Raw genomic sequence first — 19,498 nt, 5'->3', positions numbered from 1 at the left:
AGTTTGGATTCGAGAAATGCCCTAACGAGAGCTGCGTGTACAAGAAGGTAGAAAAAGGGAATGTGGTGTTCTTAGTTTTATATGTAGATGACATTTTTCTAATTGGAAACAATAAAAAGATGTTGTCATCAGTACGAACCTGGTTGTCGAACCAGTTCGAGATGAAGGATATGGGAGACGCGGGACACATTCTAGGCATCAAGGTCCTTAGGGATCGTGAGAAAAGAATGTTGTGCTTATCCCAAGAACCCTACATCGACACTGTACTTAGTCGCTTTAGCATGCAAGATGCCAAGAAAGGTTTCTTACCTTTTAGACATGGCATCCATTTATCTCAAGAGATGTGTCCTAAGACTGCATCTGAGATAGCAGAGATGAGAAGGATACCATATGCCTCGGCTGTTGGTAGTCTCATGTATGCTATGCTTTGTACAAGACCCGATATTTGCTTTGCTGTTGGCATGGTAGCAAGATATCAATCAAATCCTGGCTAAGGACATTGGACTGCAGTAAAGAACATACTCAAGTACCTTAAACGGACTAAGGACTATGTTCTAGTTTACAAAGCAGGCGAACTATGCCCTTTGGGATATACTGATTCAGACTTTCAAGCTGATCAGGACTCGAGGAAATCTACTTCTGGCTATGTGTTTACCTTAGGAGGTGGAGCCGTGATTTGGAAGAGTGTAAAGCAGAAATGCATTGCAGACTCTACCATGGAAGCCGAATATGTGGCCGCTTCGGAGGCTGCAAAGGAGGCTGTATGGCTCAAGAACTTTCTTATGGACCTAGGTGTGGTTTCGAATCTGCCCAAGAGCATCACCATTTATTGTGACAATTCTGGTGTTGTGGCTAATTCGAAGGAACCAAGAGCTCACAAAGCGAGCAAACACATTGAGAGGAAGTATCATATCATAAGGGATATAGTGCAGAGAGGAGACATACAAGTGGTCAAGATTGCGTCAGAGAACAACCTGGCAGATCCCTTCACTAAGGCATTGGCGGTCAAACCGTTCGAACGCCATGTAGAAGGAATGGGAGTTCGACTCGCTCGAGACCTCAACTCGCTTTCAGTATAAGTGGGAGAATTAGACGTAGTGCACATTTTTTTGTATACTCGAAAGCTGTTTTGAGTATAAGTGGGAGATTGTTAGAGTTTGTATACTAGAAATCACCTTTCGAGTGATTGAATACTGTTAAAACTCTCATTTCATTTTCCAAATGAATAAACAGATTATTTTTGTCATAATGTTGTTATATTTTACATTTAATGGATGTTTATTGCATATTTAAATGTATAAGTAATTTAACAAAGTCTAAGTCTTTGTTTTAGTAGACCGGTTGTGGGCGTCGTCCACTTTAAGGTAACACGGTCAGTTCTAAACAAAGAAAAAGAATTATTTCACAACCTAGATAGGCTTAGACTACCTATCGTGAAAGGTTGCAATGTCAGTCCGATTATTTCTAAGCCTTACTGAAATAAGATGACGTTGGTGTGGTATAGCACTGAATGGATCTAACAGCGAGACAGTCTTTATGCTATCTACTAAAAGACGGGGTCTCGTAAATTATTTCTCAATCAATGTACGTTAGCATTGAGCATACGGTATTGATTATGCACTACTTTGACTTACCAAATGGTGCGGGTTTTTCGTAACCCAATAAGCCTGGTATATTGGGTAGTGGTGATTAGTATCTAGCGGTGCTAGGATTGCTATTATGTTGAATCGTGCGCGAGGTGAGTCTCGTTTGATAACGTCCTCAAGAGAAGCTTGAAATAAGGTTTTATTATTCGGAACCTAGCTAGTTGGAGTTTAATTACTCTATGAATAATAAATAAGATTTTCTTGCTGAGTCCTCTCTTGGAATAAATAAGATATTAATTAATTAAGTCCATAGCAGACAATAATTAATTAATGGATGTTTCTATCTTAAGCACGGGAAATAAATATAATTTATTGGAAACCCGAAGTACTTATAATTTCGGATTTGGATGGGGAGTGCAGTATTACTTCTGTAGTGGCTGCTCGTAATATTCCAATTTTAAGCTTATATTAAATTGGGTTTAATTTAATTAGTAAAAAGCTAATTGGAGGAGCCCATATCCAAAGCCTTCCATAGATCCCTGTCTGGGCCCAATATGTGACTTATTATAAATAGGAGAATAAAGGAGACAGAATTATCACTTAATTTTATCTAAAATTTTCGGCCCCTCCTACTTCTTGTAGTGGTCGAATTCTTCTCCTACCGGGGAAAGGATTTCTGTCTTCTCTATTTAAGTCCTAGTGCGCTGGTGAGATCAGCCCACCCTGATATCAGTTCACAGTCCGGGAACCAGTCAGAAGATCCGTGGTTTTGTACTAAAGATCTTCACGAGGAGAAGGCGCTAGCTATCTTCGATTCTTTGAAGAATCATCAAGGTATAATGGCTAAACCCTAGAACAGCATGTTTTAGATTTCATTTAATTTAAAGCATGTGATTATTTGAGTTATGAGCATGATACGTGAGATAATTACGCGAATAGATTTTGTCTAAATAATCCGCTAAATAGATCTGATTATTATGTAATTGATTTATGAATGCGCTTCCGCTGCCAACCCCTTCATGCCATAAATCCCCCTTGCATAGAATTCATGATTCCCCGCGCATCGTGCATCTCCTTCATGATTGAGGAAAACATCTCTTTGAGGGTGTCGTCGGATGTGGACGCGATGTCGTCCCCATCCTCCCTTCTAGGCGAATTGTGCTTAGAAATCCTCGTACGTGGTGGCATTTTTGGTACCTACAAAGAAGATAAAAAGGACTAGGGACACATCCCTTTTGTTAATAACACAAACAACGCACACACCCAAGAATGAAGACTTTAGTGAGGACCTCACTTCCCAACCCACAAAGTATGTCCCCAATTCCCCAAACTCACACCCAATGTCTCTCGGAAGGCTTAGAGATTTAGTGGCTAGATACTCTCCCTCACTTGCTCTCGATGATGTAATCCCAAGGGTTGCACAAATAGCACAAACAAGATACACAACTAGGCAAGTGAAAACTAGTCCAAGAAGCCACAAGATTAGTGAAAGGAGGGTGCAAGGCCAAAGGGACAAAATAACAAACAATTTTTGTACACAATTTCACTAAACAACAATAGACCCAACAATTGATGGAATTTCGGCCTATAACTTTGTAACATTCACATTAACATATCAACAACACATATGCAAGTTTATAGCTAATGCCCATGGATAGATTTGGAGATATCTCTTCTTCTTCTTTTTTGACAATTTTCTAATAATTTCACTCTTTTTTTTTCACTCTTTTTTTTTTTTCTTACAAGAACAAGAACCAATGGCTCTTGATACCAAATAATGTGAATCTTCTAGATTGAAGACTCATGAATTTGCCCCGAACTTATTCTTGTAAATAAACCCAACAAATAAACAAGATAAACCAAGAAATGAAACAAGAAAAATGGATAAAAGGATAGAGGATGGATTAGTGTTACGATTTAGGTGAAGAACAAGAAAGAAATCTCAAAGGCACTTTCACATACAAACACCTAATGGCTCCACAAACTAGCAACACAAGAACTAGCAAGCATACCTTTACAATCAACCTTAGCCCGGCAAAAGAACGAATGCAACCCGAAGAAATTTGATAAGTCTTCAAAAGATGAAAAAAGTGAGCTCTCAAATATGGAGAAATTGTCTCTTACAAATATTCAAAAACTGAGAATGAAAACCCTACAAAAGAGTATTTATACTAAAACAAAAGTAATAGGGAAAATAGTCTTTAAAATCTTAAAGAATGGCATTTTCGGGCAACACGACCAGCCCGGGCGTTTTGGGGCCTTGCCCGGGCGTTTTCTCTGTGGCCGGGCATTTTTGGCAACTCTGCGCGACTTTCGTCAAACGGCCATAACTTCCTCATCCGAGCTCCGATTGAGGCGTGTAAGGTACTCACGCGAAACTCTTTTGACGATGAAGATAATGGTGGTCTTAGAACAGCATTTGGACATCATTTTGATAGGCAAATTCTGGTTTGAGTCAGACCTTCGAATCCGGCTTGGCTCCTTGCCATATCTCCACCTTCTTTTCGGACCCCAATCAACCCATGGCCCTCGATGTCGTTGCATCCTATGATTGTAAATACCCGGATTCACATCACGACCACGGCCCTGTTCGGGGTTTGTCTAGGAAGAATCCGCCTCGGGTGGCCCCTGTCCGCCACCACGACTCTGTGTAGGCCTTGCGCTGGTGCGACGCCTTTTCCGACCCCAGTATCCCGAAGAGGAGGTGGCTCAGATTAGTGGGACTCGGAATTTCTGGCGATGAGGATTTGTGGAAGATAAGCTGTTTGTTTATGCATGAAATGTTGATTAGGTGTGGAATCAGGAATATTATCACTAGCGTGCTGCATTGCCCTATCACTCTTGATTTCATAATTTTTTTATGCAATTTTAGAGTGCACTATGTGTTTGTATATATACTGAGCTGAAGTGTGAAACAATCAAAGATTGTCGATATATATAATTGGCTACGGTGGACTCGTCAAATTATAAACCAAATATGTACTCCCTCCGTTCCCGATTAAGAGTCGCACTTTGACCGGGCACGAGTTTTAAGAAATGTAAAGAAAAGTTGGTTGAAAAAGTTAGTGGAATGTGAGACCCATTTTTTATATTGGTTTATAATAAAATGTGAGTTGTGAGACCTTCTTACTATTTATGGTAAAAATGAAGTGTGACTCTTAATTGAGGACGGACCGAAATGGAAAAGTCAGACTCTTAATCGGGAGCGGAGGGAGTGTTATATATATAGTACTCCCTCCGTCCGCGAATAGGAGTCCCGGTTGGCCATTTTCATCCGTCCGCCATTAGGAGTCCCGGTTAGACATTTTATCTTGAGAGTATAAAAAATGACCCCACTTTTCCCTTAATTTAGAAGCTGCAATTAATTTTAATCCACTTTGATTGCAATTTCTCACTCTCTCTCTTAATGTTAGATTTCATTATTCCAAAGAATAAAACAAATAATAATATAAATGGGTCCCACATTCCACTATCACACACTTAAATTATTACACTCAAACTTTTCTTAAAATCCGCGCCCAACTCAACTGGGACTCCTATTCGCGGACAGAGGGAGTAGTTATTAAAATGGTTGAGGGGCCGTAGGACCCCCCCCGGCCCCATCGTGCCTCCGCCTCTAGAAGTAATGATAGTGGATTGTGGGAAGTGGGGATCATATTATTAGTGGTGTATAATTTGTTAAAAACTTTTTATATTAGACTTGATTGAATTTTGGACGCCTCAAAATTGTAAAACTAATCTATTTTTTCGAGACGGAGAGAATAATAAATTTCAATATTTTTTTAATAATGTCACAAGTTTCTAATATCGGGTTATCATCGCATCCATTAGATATCAATTTTCTATGCTTTAGTATAATTCTATAATTATTAATTGACATATGTTCCATCCAATTAAGATGTACTCTCTTCGTCCCATAATAGATGCCACACTTTCCTTTTTGGTTTGTCCTACAAAAGATGTTACATTTCCATTTTTGGATAAAGTTCTCTCTCATATGATATAAAAATTATATTTTCTCTTTTTATTTAACACACAAAATAAAACCTCCTAAACTTTCGTGTCGTCCCACAAGTGTGACATCTTTTAGTATAATTTTTTATTTAATTTCACTTTATTAGTTAATTAATTATTGGGATTGAGAAATCCAAAGTTAACTCGTATAATTAACTTCAATTTTTAAAGTAAAAGTTAAGTATGACTCATATATTATAACAATATATATAGTATTTTATAATAGTGAGAATGATTAGAATCGACCAATTAAAGCAGAGAGGCGTCTTCATCTTTAAACAAGGTTAGTGATATAGAAGTCAAACTACTTTAGGTTAATTGGAAGATAGTACTACTACTATACTACTTTTCCACTTCCAATCCACTAATTATGGGTGTGCATGCTAACAGAGAATTGCAACATAGTATTTCTTTCCCTTCTTTATTCATATTTATATTTTTAATCATAAGTCATTAAAAAAATAGTTGTGATCCATATTCCACACATTGCCAAAATCAACTCACTCTACCTATTCTTCTTTATTTTTGATAGGGTGTAATAAAATACCGCGACAAAGTCAAGGGTCGCGAGGGCCATCAAAGGCCTGAGTCTTCCTCAAGTTCCAGTGAAGACCGTTAGGCGTCAAGGATGCTGTGCAAAAAATCGCTGGTTGATTCGACTTGACATGTGGTGAGTACCGGCCAAGGGGCCACGATTGAATCGAACGACTACCCTCAGAGTTACGTATTTTATTGTTTATAGTTAAGTGGAAGTATACACTTTTGCTGGGTGTAAAAACTTTCTAAATAGATCCGCGTGACATAGTGAAGAAGTTATGATAAAATATCGACCTATTGTCTCATCACTTGACTCTATCATGATATAAATAAAATTATGTATGGTGACCTTGACAAAGCAATTTTCGTGCTTTAACAAGAGCCCTTATGGTTATAAATGAAAAGAACATTTTTTATGCAGCCCAGCCCAATCATCTGAACACTCTTTTTCAAATTCTTTTCTATTTGCAGTGCTTTTATGACCATGAAGAATAAATTGACTTTTCCCTCGTATATTTAATTTTGCCAAACAAATAAATTATCAATGCAATTAAATATTATCAATCTCAATCATTTCACTAATTAAATTTTACTGTTTGATTGTAAATGTTGCAATATTATTTTATACTACTATAAATTGTTATTTGAAAAAAAAATCACATGGGTTGAAAAAATTTTATTTGATAAAGGTCCACAATAGTTCTTAGTTATTATAGTATAATAATGTAATGATCCTATATGAATACATTTATATAGAGTGTAATTTTTTTTTTGGAGAAACGAAAGGTTGGATGGAATTGTATTTGTACCGAGATTGAGAAATGATATTCTGACATGGATTGTGAAGATCGTAATATTCTTCCTAGTACATAAGTCAAAAGGAAAACAATAAATCTACGTGACCAAATTTTGTACAACCAAATTCTTGTTTATTTGACAAAAAAATAGGTTTATTTATGGATTTAATTAAAATATTAGATACATATATAGTACATGGAAAGTGCATAATATTGTGGTTATATATTTATGATTTTTTATAATTTTTTAGAATTATATATGTAACTAGTGCCTACTTTAATTCAAATTTTAAAAATAATAGAAAGAAAATTCAAATATAATTATAAAAAATGAGGTTAAAGGCTAATAAGTCTTTTTAACTTATCCACTTACTATATTTATAATTTTAATATATAATTAATACATCAAATTATTAATATAACTTTATTTTGGTTGTATAAAATTTGGTTGTTTATCATTGCTAAGGAGTTTGTTTCCCTTTTTTTTAAAAAAAAACTAGGAAACTGACACCCACCCACTCACAAACATAACAATTTGACATGAGCTTACTGCACCAAAACATTAATGTTACAGCATTTGGATGTATGTCATATACTAAAATTGAGAATAAACCTTACAAACTCATGTATATCAGTATATGTATGTATGCAACGGGCAGAAAAATATAAGTATGACACATACACATACACATACACATACACATACACATACACATACACATACACATACACATAGTGTGTATGTATAGGGACAGAGAGCATGCAAGTAGTGGCAGTGTTAGTATTGAAAATGAGTGGATGGAATTGGAGAGACCAAATTCAGCAGGAGAGAGATAGAAGCCTAGGCCGACACACTACAGAACTGCACTGTCAGTCACTGCATGTCTGCATCCACTTCTTTAGGCATGCAATGTTTCTAATTCTGCATATTGAAATATACACGACTAACAAAATTGTGTTTTGTCATTCATTTGTGGAGTGGGGATTAGTTTTCCTTATGCTGGCTATTAATTGACTAATAAACTATGAATTGATTGAATATTGTCCAAATGTCACCTTCCTCTGGAGATGTTCATACTGCTCTCTTGAATCCACACCAGTTAACCTTAAAACAAACTACACATCTTTGTTTTCAACGTCACAATTATAATATTGTTTGTCGATCTAACCCTAAAAAAACAAATAGAAATAGCTAAAGATTCATCTCCAACACTCATTTCTACATCTTCCACATATTTTTATCCACATATTTTTATCCTCAAATAATATTGTTTCCAATTCGTAAATTGAATGTAGAGAACCTGAAAACCCGTGGGCCCTCACAGAATGAGGAGCAATCCAATAATTGCACCCCCACGCTATTCCAACACCCATTATCATGTGTCATTTCAATCGCTTCTTCTATATTCATTGTCCGAAATATCATCAAAATTTGATATTTCTCCCAAATTTTAAACTTGACATTTTAAAATTTTTCTACTCCAATACTATTAATTTTCGGCCAAAAACAAAAACTAGTAATATGAAAATATTTATATTTGCGTGGCAAATCAATGACATTGTATAGGGCGTACAGTTAAAAGCATGTCGTTTCTTTGTTCCACCTCCTCCAACCTACTAGATGTTGCAATCCAACCACGTGTAAAAGAAGAACGTCCAAAGAATAAAATCATTTGGGCTCTTTAGAAATGGAATCGAACAATATATCGAGGGAAAAATCAGTTTTTGTATAAATTTGGTATAAATTTTAATATATACTTCGGTTGAACATTAGTATAATACCAATCGAAAAAAGACTGCGGCTTTATCCTCATCAATCGACTCATCCTTATTAATCCACCATAATTTTCCGATTCTCCAAATTTAACCATATATACATACTAATTACATCAACAAATAATATAAGTTGTATACTTTTTAATGTTCTAAATTGAATAATATATGTATTTTTTTTAATGTTCTCAATTGGTGAGTATAATGATAGACACAATATATAATCTTGGTAATCCAAATTTTGGTAATTGATCATCCTTTATCTTTATTATATATACACTAAATGAACGGTTTGCATAGAATGCCTAAGTACATATTTTTATCACTGTTATGTCTATAGATCCTATAATATTCATTATTGCACCACGGTCCACGAGTACTAGTATTTTAATGCTAGATGCATGGGCATATATTTTATCATCGTTATTTCGATGCATCCTATAATATCCATCACACCACGAGTACTATTAATTTAATGCAAGAAAAATGGCTCTTTGTGCTATATTATTACTCCATTCCTAGCTTGCCTTATTTTACTAGCTACCTATATATATATATATATATATATATATTCATAAAGTAAGCTAGAAAGTAATTTTGGAGACAATAATGCTAAAACTTACTTCATGCATCAGCTATATAGTGTTTACGTTTTTTATAGGACCGTTGCATAATGTCATTCTATTATATTTATATTTAGAGCTAAAATATATATATATAAAGCAGAAATATTTGTAGATTGATTATAAATTTATAATGCTACACGTGTTTTGAAGTAATTTGTTGGTTCATGTATATATATGTATGCAGAAACGCGTATTCTGCAAATATGTTTTGTGCTTAACAAAAACCTCTGCAAAAGCTGCTCTTGACACAATAAAATCTGAATCCAGATTTAGAGTTGCATACATATTTAACTTATATTCCTGGTTTGAGATGGCGACAGGGACAGGGACAGGCGCAAGCGAGAAGAAGGGGACGAAGTCAGAGCAGGAGGCGGAGCAGCTGGCTTGCCCGCGCTGCGACTCCACAAACACCAAGTTCTGCTACTACAACAACTACAACTTCTCGCAGCCGCGCCACTTCTGCAAGGCCTGCCGCCGCTACTGGACTCGCGGCGGCACCCTCCGCGACATCCCCGTCGGCGGCGGCACCCGCAAGCGCTCTCGCACCTCCGCCTACGCTCCCACTCCCGTTTTCTCTCATCGCGACTTCCGCCATCTTCCTGCTGCCGCCGCTATGCCGTTTGCGCTGGCTGGGTTTGGTGATGGGCTTGGAAGGCCGAGTTGGCCGTTTGCTGCTACCGGGCACACGTGGCAGCTGGACACTGGAGACACTGCTTTTGTTGCTGGAGACTCCTTTGCTTTTCCTCATCTTGCTATTTCCACTCCTCCTACTTTTTTCAAATAAACATACTCCTACTGGCCTACTGTAATTGATTTTTTCACTTATCATCACTTTTACTTTTTAGGCAACATAAGCTGTGATGCCCATCCATATCTCTTTTAGTTTAACTTTATTTTACTCTACATAATGTCAAATTTTCGTAAATGTTTAGTACTTCAATATAGTATGTCACGCTTCAAGTCACAGAAGATCGATTCAATTATGTGTGTAAAGTCAAATTACTAGGTGTATGACATAAGATCACCGTGAGAGCGTTCTAGTAGTATTATATTTGTCTCAAATTATAGTATTTCTTGTATCCTCAAATGATAATCAGTAACGATCCTTATCGTTGGAAAAACATAAGGCTAAAATATTAAGTGTTCGCCGGGATAGTTTAGTAACGTAATAAGAAAATATCAATCATAATGATAGTGGGTGAGCGGTATTTAATTTTCATTTGTTGTCCCAACGTTGTATTCAATAATTTGAAGCCTAAATAGGGGGAAAATTTAATTTTGCAAGAGAATAAAGAAGGTCGTTGTCAGTTGCAATAAGTTTAAGAGCATAGGAAACCAACAGAATATAAAATACTATAGTAAATAGGTACTAGAAGAGAAGAGGATGCTATTTAGACATAAATTAAAAACGCAGAAGGCGGCTCCTAATTAAACATAGCCACCCAAATTCAAGTGTGTTATTCTCAAAGAAAAAAAAATGCTAATTTATTCTTTTCCATTTGCATTGGATAAATGTGAGTTTCCATTGATCACAAGTAAATGCAGTTACCACCTCACTCAAGTTTATTTTATTTATTTATATTTTTACGTGAGATAGGAAAGGCCAAAGGACGACACTACAGTTAGTGGAATTAGAGTATCCACTATAGTTGGTCGGCCCACCAAAAAACTTGTTTTACACTATGGTGGATATGCCCAAACTATCAAATAATTTATTTTTTCATTTTATGTATATTTTAATCCAACTACAATAAAAATTATTGAACTATAATAATTATAAAAAATGCATAATTTAATAAAAACAAAAATGAAAACCAAATCTTCGTTGTATTATAGAACGGGGTAAAATTATACAACGAAAATTGTTTAAAAACACTGCCACCGCCGTCTACTCGGTGGCGTCTTCAGAATCCACCGCTTCTTCATAGTCGGGGGAATTATCGTCTCCGCCTTGCATTTTTCGAAAATTGTAAACAAATTGAAGAGAATGGGGTAAAATGTGTGTGAGATTAAAAAGAAGAGTATAATTAGGTATTTTATTAAATTTTTTTTGAAAATATTAAAAAAAATAATAATAATAAATTAATGGGAGTCGCGGCTCTCGGGCGCTGCAATAGGAGAGCCTCTCGTGGCGCACCCGCCGAGCCCAGTCGCTTTGCGATTGCATTGCTAAAGCTTTTAGTCTTTACATTTTCTTGGATTTATTTAATGGGTACTTAAATCAGTTGATATCATTCCGACAACTAATTTGATCAATTTATTTATGTTTCAATTGGCAATAATTTTCCATGTTTAAAATTTTAATTATCACTCTCTCTGTTTATGAATGAAGGATACATTTTGTCATTTTGAGATGTTCGCCAATAAAAGATCCGTTTACTTTTTTTTCTATTTTTGGTAAGTGAATTCTACACTTAACCAATTTGTTAAATTAGCAATTTATTAAACGTAAATATAAAAATAATATCCATATTTCACTAATTCTTTTACTCATTCTTTTATAAGGCAAATCCATGTTGATTTAAAACGTTTGGGACTACCTATGGAGTAGTTATTTGAGGTGATGATTTTCTAGCCATTTCCTAAAAATAGATATTCTTTCATTTTTAGTTGTGTCCTAAAATCAGAAACTTTTCATATTAAGAAATAGACTTCACAATTTACTAGCACTATTTCATATTTTTTTTTTCTTTCTCTTTCTTACTTTACCTATTTTTTCTCTTTCTTTCTCTTACTTTACCCATTTGTTCTCTTTCTTTTTCTCTTACTTTACCAGTTTAACAATTTTACGTTAAAACCCATGCCCTTCTAAAATTTATATTTTTAGGAAATGGAGGAAGTATATATATAAACCCATGGATTTGTCGTTTTTAGATTTATTACAAATATTAGCTGTTTTCACCTTTTTCTGATTATAGTAGACCATATGAAATATAAATTCCACGAAAATACTCCATTGAATTTATGAAGGCAACTTATGTTATTCCCAAATCACAACATAAAATATGGTGCTTTTGTGTGCGTGTGTTGAATAATTAGTAGAGTGGTTAATGTTCGTGACCAAAAATCACGCATTCGAGTCTACTGTGGCGCGACTTCTAAGTTTATGTTTACTTTTCCATTAAAAAAAAAGTATGGTGCCTTTTTCCTCAACAAAGAAAGGTTATGCATTTCTAAAATGTAGAAAGAATTCAATCTTAACAAATTATATATATAGAGAATTACCTTGAAAAAAATACACGAGAGTTCTCAATTAATAAATAAATTTGTAAATTTGAAAAATAATAGTATTATCACCAAAATTTAAGGAAAGAAAATAACAAATTTTCATCAACAAAGAAAGATTATGCGTATCCAATATGCATGTGGAAAGAATTCAATTTGAAAAATAATATACGAGAGTTCTTGACTAAGAGATAAATTTCTAAATTTGAAAATTAATAGTATCATCAAAACAAAGGAAAGATATACTAACAAAATTTCCTCAAAAAAGAAAGCTTATAGGCTTATTTTTATACATATCCAATATGTGGAAAGAATTCAATCTTAATCGATATAGAGAATTAACCTTTAAAAAAACGTATAAAGAGTTCTTGATTATGAGAAGATAAATTTGTAAATTTGAAAAATAATTGTATCCCAAAATTAAAGGAAAATATATAAAAAAAATTTAGTCTATTTTTCAATTTATGCCCGTCATCCTTGGGCAGGAGCCATTCTAATATTCTCTACATACAATTTTATCAGATTTTGTAGCGGTGTGTTGGGTTATATAACGAGCTACACAAATTTGTTAGAATCCGATGTGGGAAAAATTGATGATTATGCAATTTTATTTGCCATGGATTTTTGGGTTCTATATTGAGCTCGGAGCTGTAATTTCTTGGCCTATTTTATATTAATGTTTTTTTAACTGAACAACAACAACATGTAGTTCATCATTGGTTATACCCCCGGCAAACGCACCACCAAAAAAAAAAAACACGAGTATCAAATTGATCCTTCGTGTTCAAATAGTTTTATCGTTATATTGGTTTCTTATAAACTGATCAGTAATTTTAAGAATTGTTCGTCAGTTGTTAGTTGCCACAACATTAACCTTTTAAGTACATAAGGCCATCCACATTTGGGCGGACGATGCATCGTCTGCCACTGTGGCGTCGCGGACGATGGCTTATAGCAGCGTCCGCGCCTGATCCATCTTCCGCGGACGATGCGAGTCCTCCGCCCCTTCGTCCGTCGCACCGTCCGCTACTGTGGGAGATGCGGACGATGCGACGCGTTTTTCGGTTTTTTTTTTTAAATTTTATTTAATTTTCACACACTATATATACATCTCATTTTTCACTTCATTTTCACTCCGTTCACACTCCATTTCCTTTCCTTTCACACTCTATTTTCAACATTTCAAACAAAATAATCCCGATTACCCAAATCCGGATAGTCCGATGTTCGGTGGTGCACGGTGGCCGGGTACAAAGCCCGGTGAATACCGGCCCTTCGACACCACCCAGTACGATCCCGATTTCAGCACGGACTCGTACGGGCTGTCAGACAAGGAGCTTTCTCCAACCCGCACACCCGCCCCGTCACGTGGCCGCGACTCCGCCGCCGCTGCTCCCTCCGCCGCCGCCAAGAAGAAGCGGACCAAGGCAAGAGCCCAGAAGTTGCCGCAAACGGCGTTTAATGAAGAGTTCGCCCCGGGAAGGACGAACTACCAGGTGGAAGATTCCATCGTCTTGTTGACATGTTGGATTGATATTTCAGAGGATCCGGTGTTCGCCAACAACCAGAAGGTTACTGCGTATTGGGAGCGCATCGCCGAAAAATATAACGAGTTCAAACCGCCGACCGCTTTCAAGCACCATAGGGAGCAGCTCCGCAAGCACTGGGATCAAATAAAGAAGCAGGTCAATTTGTTCTCGGGGGAGTACGAGAAATGTGAGAGGGAGCAGGGCAGCAGCGAGAGTCTCGCGGATGTGCGCGACAAAGCGGTGCAATCGTACACGTCATTGTATGGCGATTTCAAGCACTACCAGTCCTGGATGCTGTTGAAGGAGAAGCAGAAGTTTGTTGGAGGTGTGCTTCCCCAATCGATGACGGCGAAGGGAACCCTTATCGGTGATTATACCAGCAGCGACAGCGGCTCAGCTTCAATGGACCTCAACTATCTGGTGTTCGAGGATAAGAGTTCCGGCACACCGATGTCCACCCGACGTCCCCCTGGCATCAAGGCTGCCAAGGGCAAGGCAAGGCAACCTCCTCCGCTGCGGCGCCGCCTGACCAGACCCCAAGCGCGACCACGGCCCCGACTTCGGATGCAGCACATGCCTACACGGACTTGGTGGCCTCCTCCGACTATAGGACGTTGTTGGACACGCACAACGCCCTCATGCAGGCGACCAACCCGGCTCAAATCGCGTCCCTCCAGCGGATGATCGATGGCCTCAGCCGCATGCTGAGATTACTAGACTAGCCTCTTTTTATATGCAGTGCACTTTTTTTATTTCTAATTTTGTAACTTTTTTTAAAAAATTAAGTAAATGTAGGATTTGCCTAGAGGTGTCAAGTGGGCCGGGCCGGCCCAGCCCCGGGCCGGACCCGGTGAGGACCGGTGACATTTGGGCCCAGCCCGACCAAGGCCCACATCTGGAACGGGCTGGGCCGGGCCTGGGTCTTAGTTGACATGGATGGGCCTAGCCCAGCCCGAGCCCAGTTAGCAAGTGGGCCGGGCTGGGTTGGGCCGGGCTAATTTACATTTTTTCAGCATGCATGAAAAACAAATGATGAATTCATACTTTCATATCCAAAAACAAATGATGTCTTCATAATTTCATAACCAAAAAACAACAAAATGTCTTCATAATTTCATATCAAAAAACACAAATTCATAAAACTTGGCTAATCCGGATAATTTTGCAAATCATAAGTGAAATTGGGCTCTTGAGAACTTGAATAGTGATAATCTGTAATCGGAAAATAAAATCTCTCTATATCCGGCTCTTGATCTTCATCATTAAACACTATATCCGGTTCGCCATCATCATCTTCTTCCGCCATTTCCTTGATTTTATATCTTTCCAACCTCTGCAATTTGTTCATTCGAAATTCTTCATCCAAACAATTCTTCAAGAGCATGCAAAATTTGATGGACTTTGGAGTCAATCGAGTTCTTCTATCAGTCACCGTCCTTGCACCTGCACTAAAAGCACTTTCAGATGCTACACTTGACATTTGACATGTTAGTAGATCACGTGCAATTATGGATAAAATTGGATACTTTTGTTCCATTTTCCACCAATGCAAAATATCAAAATCATCTGAATTTTCCACCAAATCTAAACTTAAATAATGTTTAAGTTCATTTGTTGATTTTGTACTAGCATCATTCTTCATCTTTTTTATTTTATCTAGAAGTGCATAACTAGAGGAAGAACTATGGTTGTTAGTCTTACTACTAGATGATGGCATAGTAGTTGACAATGTATCTTTGAAAGTAGACGTATATGAACTAACAAGAAAATTTAAAAAATCTTCTAGTTCTTCATTCGATAATGGATTTTCAATACCAAGACACAAGTAATATTCTTCAAGATAAACTTCACAACCATCCTTTTTGCATTAGTCTCCATTTTTGCAATAATTTCTCTCACATTTTCAATATATCTATGTTCATCAAATAATTTAACAATATTAACCATATCACGCAACATAATGTTAGAAGTAGGATAGTAAGAATTGGACATGATATTAGTCATATTGTTAAATGTTTGCAAAAGAGGAACCAATATATCAACAATCTCCCAATTCTTCTCACTAATGGCAATAACACTAGAATTCTTTTCTTCTTCAAAATAATGTATTATTATTGAAGAATAAGGTTTTTCTTCCATGAGCATTTTATAAGTTGAAGACCATCTAGGTTTTACATCAATATAAGGAAGTTTGAATTTCATTTTTGCATTTCTCACCATTCTCCTATATTTTTGCAATCTAATCATGATGATATAATATAAAGCAAACAATCTCTTATAAGATCTATATGAGGTCTAACACTTTTCATTCCATCACATACACAAAGATGTAAGATATGACAAATACAACGAACATGGAAAATTTTTGCATCAAAACATGGCTTCAAATTTTTTTTGAAAAAGTCTATAGCTTTGCCATTATTTGCAGCATTATCCATTGTAATAGACATGATCTTATCACTTATTTCCCAATAATTTAAAGAAGACGTAATAGCTTGATATATAGATAGCCCCATGATAAGGCTAATTTCATGCATTGGTTATGTAGTGAAAAACATCACATTTCTGCTGGATCTAACAAGATTTGTTAAGCCAGGTGTGTGTGTAGCGCTAGATCCAGGAGATGCTGGAGGAGGATATCTAGCGAGGAGCAGGAACGGAATCACGAGGAAAAGCTAGAGGAAGGAAGCCAAAAGCTGAGGGCAATCAAGTCAATCAATACCTCGCTGGGCCCCACCTCGAAGCTTATAAATAAAGGAGTGCGCAACAAGAATGGCAGATCGGTTACACTCCACACACAGTCACGCTCTTAGCACACACACTAGGGATATGGGAAATTTGGGGTGGTTTTCGTTTTCGTGAATTACGTATCAGTGCACCACCGTCCCTTGAGGGCGAAGAAACAATTGTTCTCTTAATTTCTGTTTACTACTCTGTTCCGTCTCGAACTTCACTTTTGGAAGTCGAGCTTGCTGTTTTTGTTGCTGAATCAGTTTATCCGTTCTGTTTACGTTTGATTTGCCTTGATGAAGTTGGATTTCGTGTTGATTATTATGACGCTTGCTATTTTGGTTTGTTTATTTGAGATGTTCTCTTGAATTTGTTGCTGAATATTTTAGGAGATTCGAGAATCGTGGTATTGAAGTTGTGTTCGGTTGGATTTTTGTTCGGATGCTTGGATCCGGAGTGGATTTAGCATCCGAAGTGTGGATCTGAACAGGGGAGGTGAAATTTGTGCATGAGATTATGGGGATTTTGTTCTGCTTGGTTTGCTTCGTCTAGTAGTGTGATTTCCGTCGTTGTTTCGTTTACCGTTAAAATTATGTTTCCAATCTACATCTGAGTTTGTTTTTCTCGATCTCTGCATTTATTTGTGTTCGTTGAAGAAGATGAAGTCATTTTCAGTTGATGCTTTAGTTAGTTAGGCTGCAGATTCGATTCTGTCCGTACTTACCTTTTTCAGAGTTTGGTCCCCACTTGTTTTAATCTCCTTGGTCTAGAGATGTTCGTAGAAGTCCCAGATCTAGTAGTTGATTTGATTTAGTTCTTATACATAATTCATTTTTTGCCTAGATCTAGCAGTTAGCATAGCATACTTTATTTCCAAATTCACTTAGTTAAATTCCTCAACCCAAAATATGCGTGGCAGCAGCCAACCCAAAAATAGTTTCCAAATCTCTATGCATGTACTATACGAGTCCATCTCTGTGGGATCGATCCCTACTTCCCTGTGCTAGTTTAGTATCTGTGGTTGAGGGTTTTGAAGGTTTGCTTGCGTACCAACGACCAGACTTCCAGTCTTGTGAGTCTCTAGACCTTGTGATCTAGTTGATTTACTGGATCTAGGAAGTGTGTAATTAGAAATTGATAGGATACAGCAAGCAAGAAAATCAACTCTTCAAATGGCGCCGTTGCCGGGGATGGATGGCGTAGTTTGTTTATGTGTTTAGAGATTTGGTGTAAATAGTTTTAATCTTTTGAATTTCGCTTTTGGCAGTTTATGAGCAAGGGCTCAAGGTCAGGAATCTGGAGCAACCCATCTTGGTCAAGGAACGTGCAGTTGAAGTGGCAAGTTAAGGAATCAACATCCGCCATAACTACCAGATCGGGGTTGTCAACTGTAGATCCATTTCCGTTTGAATCAGGGAGTGAAGAAGAGTGGAATTCATCGGGGAAAGAGGATTCACGGTCGTCGTCAGAAACTGAGCATTCGGAAAGGGAGGAAGAGGAGTCTGTAATGGCAAACTTAGTGGACCTAGACCCAGAGATTGGTTCGCTAACTGCACATCTCGACGGAGAGCCAGCTCATGCCATAGTGTCAAATCAACGTCAGCGGTCTATTGAGATCAAGACGAATGTGCTGGGCGTTTTACCTACATTCTCTGGACGGAGGAATGAGTGTCCTTATGAGTTTTTGAACGAGTTTAGTAAGCTATGTAGCATCCAGAAAAGGCCTAACGAAACTACCGAGGAGGACTATCGCCTGCGAGCGATTCCATTTGCATTGAAAGGAGAGGCAAACACTTGGTTGCTGAGGCTTCCACCTGACTCGATCACCACATGGAGGGATTTCAAATTGGAGTTCCTGGACTATTTCTTTCCGTCCAATAAGACAAACGCTTTGAAAAAAGAAATTCAAGAGTGTAAGCAGGACTACGATGAATCTTTAAGCCAATATTGGTCTCGGTTTAAAGGCCTGCTTGACGCTTGCCCAAATCACAGGATGACGGAGGCTGAAACATTTTATCTATTCTACGAAGGGGCAAATCCTGAGTCCAAGGACTTAATGAATTCCTCGAGCGGGGGGAATTTCACCAAGAATAAGGCAAGCGAGGCACGCGAGATTCTGGGAAGATTAATCGACGCGAAGAAGGCGTATGACTGCCCGCGTGCTATCATGAGGAGAAGCTCCGCGAACACAGTTAAGGAACGAGAAGGAGAAGAGGTTAGAGACAGAATAGATCGACTGGAGAAGGCACTGCTAAATGCCATTGAAAAGAAAAATACCCCTGGGTCGACTGATAAGGAAAAAAACCCAGGTCAAGAGGAACATCAGCTTCAATTTTACAATAATCCCTCACTCGATGGAGATTTCCAAGCTCAAGTGAATGCAATGGGGAATTGGAATCAAAGTAATCAAAATACCAACTGGAACCAGTGGAAGATTAAGGAGGCACCATGGAGGGACAATCCTTGTTTCAGATGGGCTGAAGGGAACCAACAACCACAGTCACAACACCCAGGTCCAGCGGAGAACCAGCAGACATGGCCCAGTCGGAATCAGGAAGGACCACAGCATAATTCTAACTGGGCAGGGAAGCAGCAAGAGGGGTTGAACAACTGGAATTTCCGTAACCAAGGGGATCAGCATAACTGGAACAACAGGAACCAGAGCAACCAAGGGAATTCTT

General features: G+C 37.5%; 1 protein-coding gene and 1 pseudogene across 1 annotated transcript; one reads left to right on the top strand and one right to left on the bottom strand.

Moving 5' to 3' along the window:
* The first annotated feature begins 9,333 nt into the window (after positions 1-9,333).
* LOC125191250 (dof zinc finger protein DOF3.4-like) lies at positions 9,334-10,273 on the top strand. Its single transcript, XM_048088765.2, has one exon. It carries the CDS (start codon positions 9,512-9,514, stop codon positions 10,115-10,117), a length of 606 nt encoding a protein of 201 aa, XP_047944722.1. The 5' UTR covers positions 9,334-9,511; the 3' UTR covers positions 10,118-10,273.
* Positions 10,274-12,997: 2,724 nt separating this feature from the next.
* On the bottom strand, positions 12,998-13,109 carry LOC125191492 (U6 spliceosomal RNA; annotated as a pseudogene).
* Positions 13,110-19,498: the final 6,389 nt, after the last annotated feature.

This window comes from Salvia hispanica, chromosome 5 (assembly GCF_029641045.1).
Source record: "Salvia hispanica isolate PSC_SH4W2 chromosome 5, Shi_PSC_v1, whole genome shotgun sequence".
In the NCBI taxonomy this organism is placed as follows: Eukaryota; Viridiplantae; Streptophyta; class Magnoliopsida; order Lamiales; family Lamiaceae; genus Salvia; species Salvia hispanica.
Note: the sequence above shows the minus strand (reverse complement) of the source record. Positions and strands in the feature narration are given on the sequence as shown.

What these genes read in the sequence shown, in the direction of transcription:
- LOC125191250 (XM_048088765.2), top strand. Translation starts at nt 9,512, where the DNA reads ATGCAGAAACGCGTATTCTGCAAATATGTTTTGTGCTTAACAAAAACC.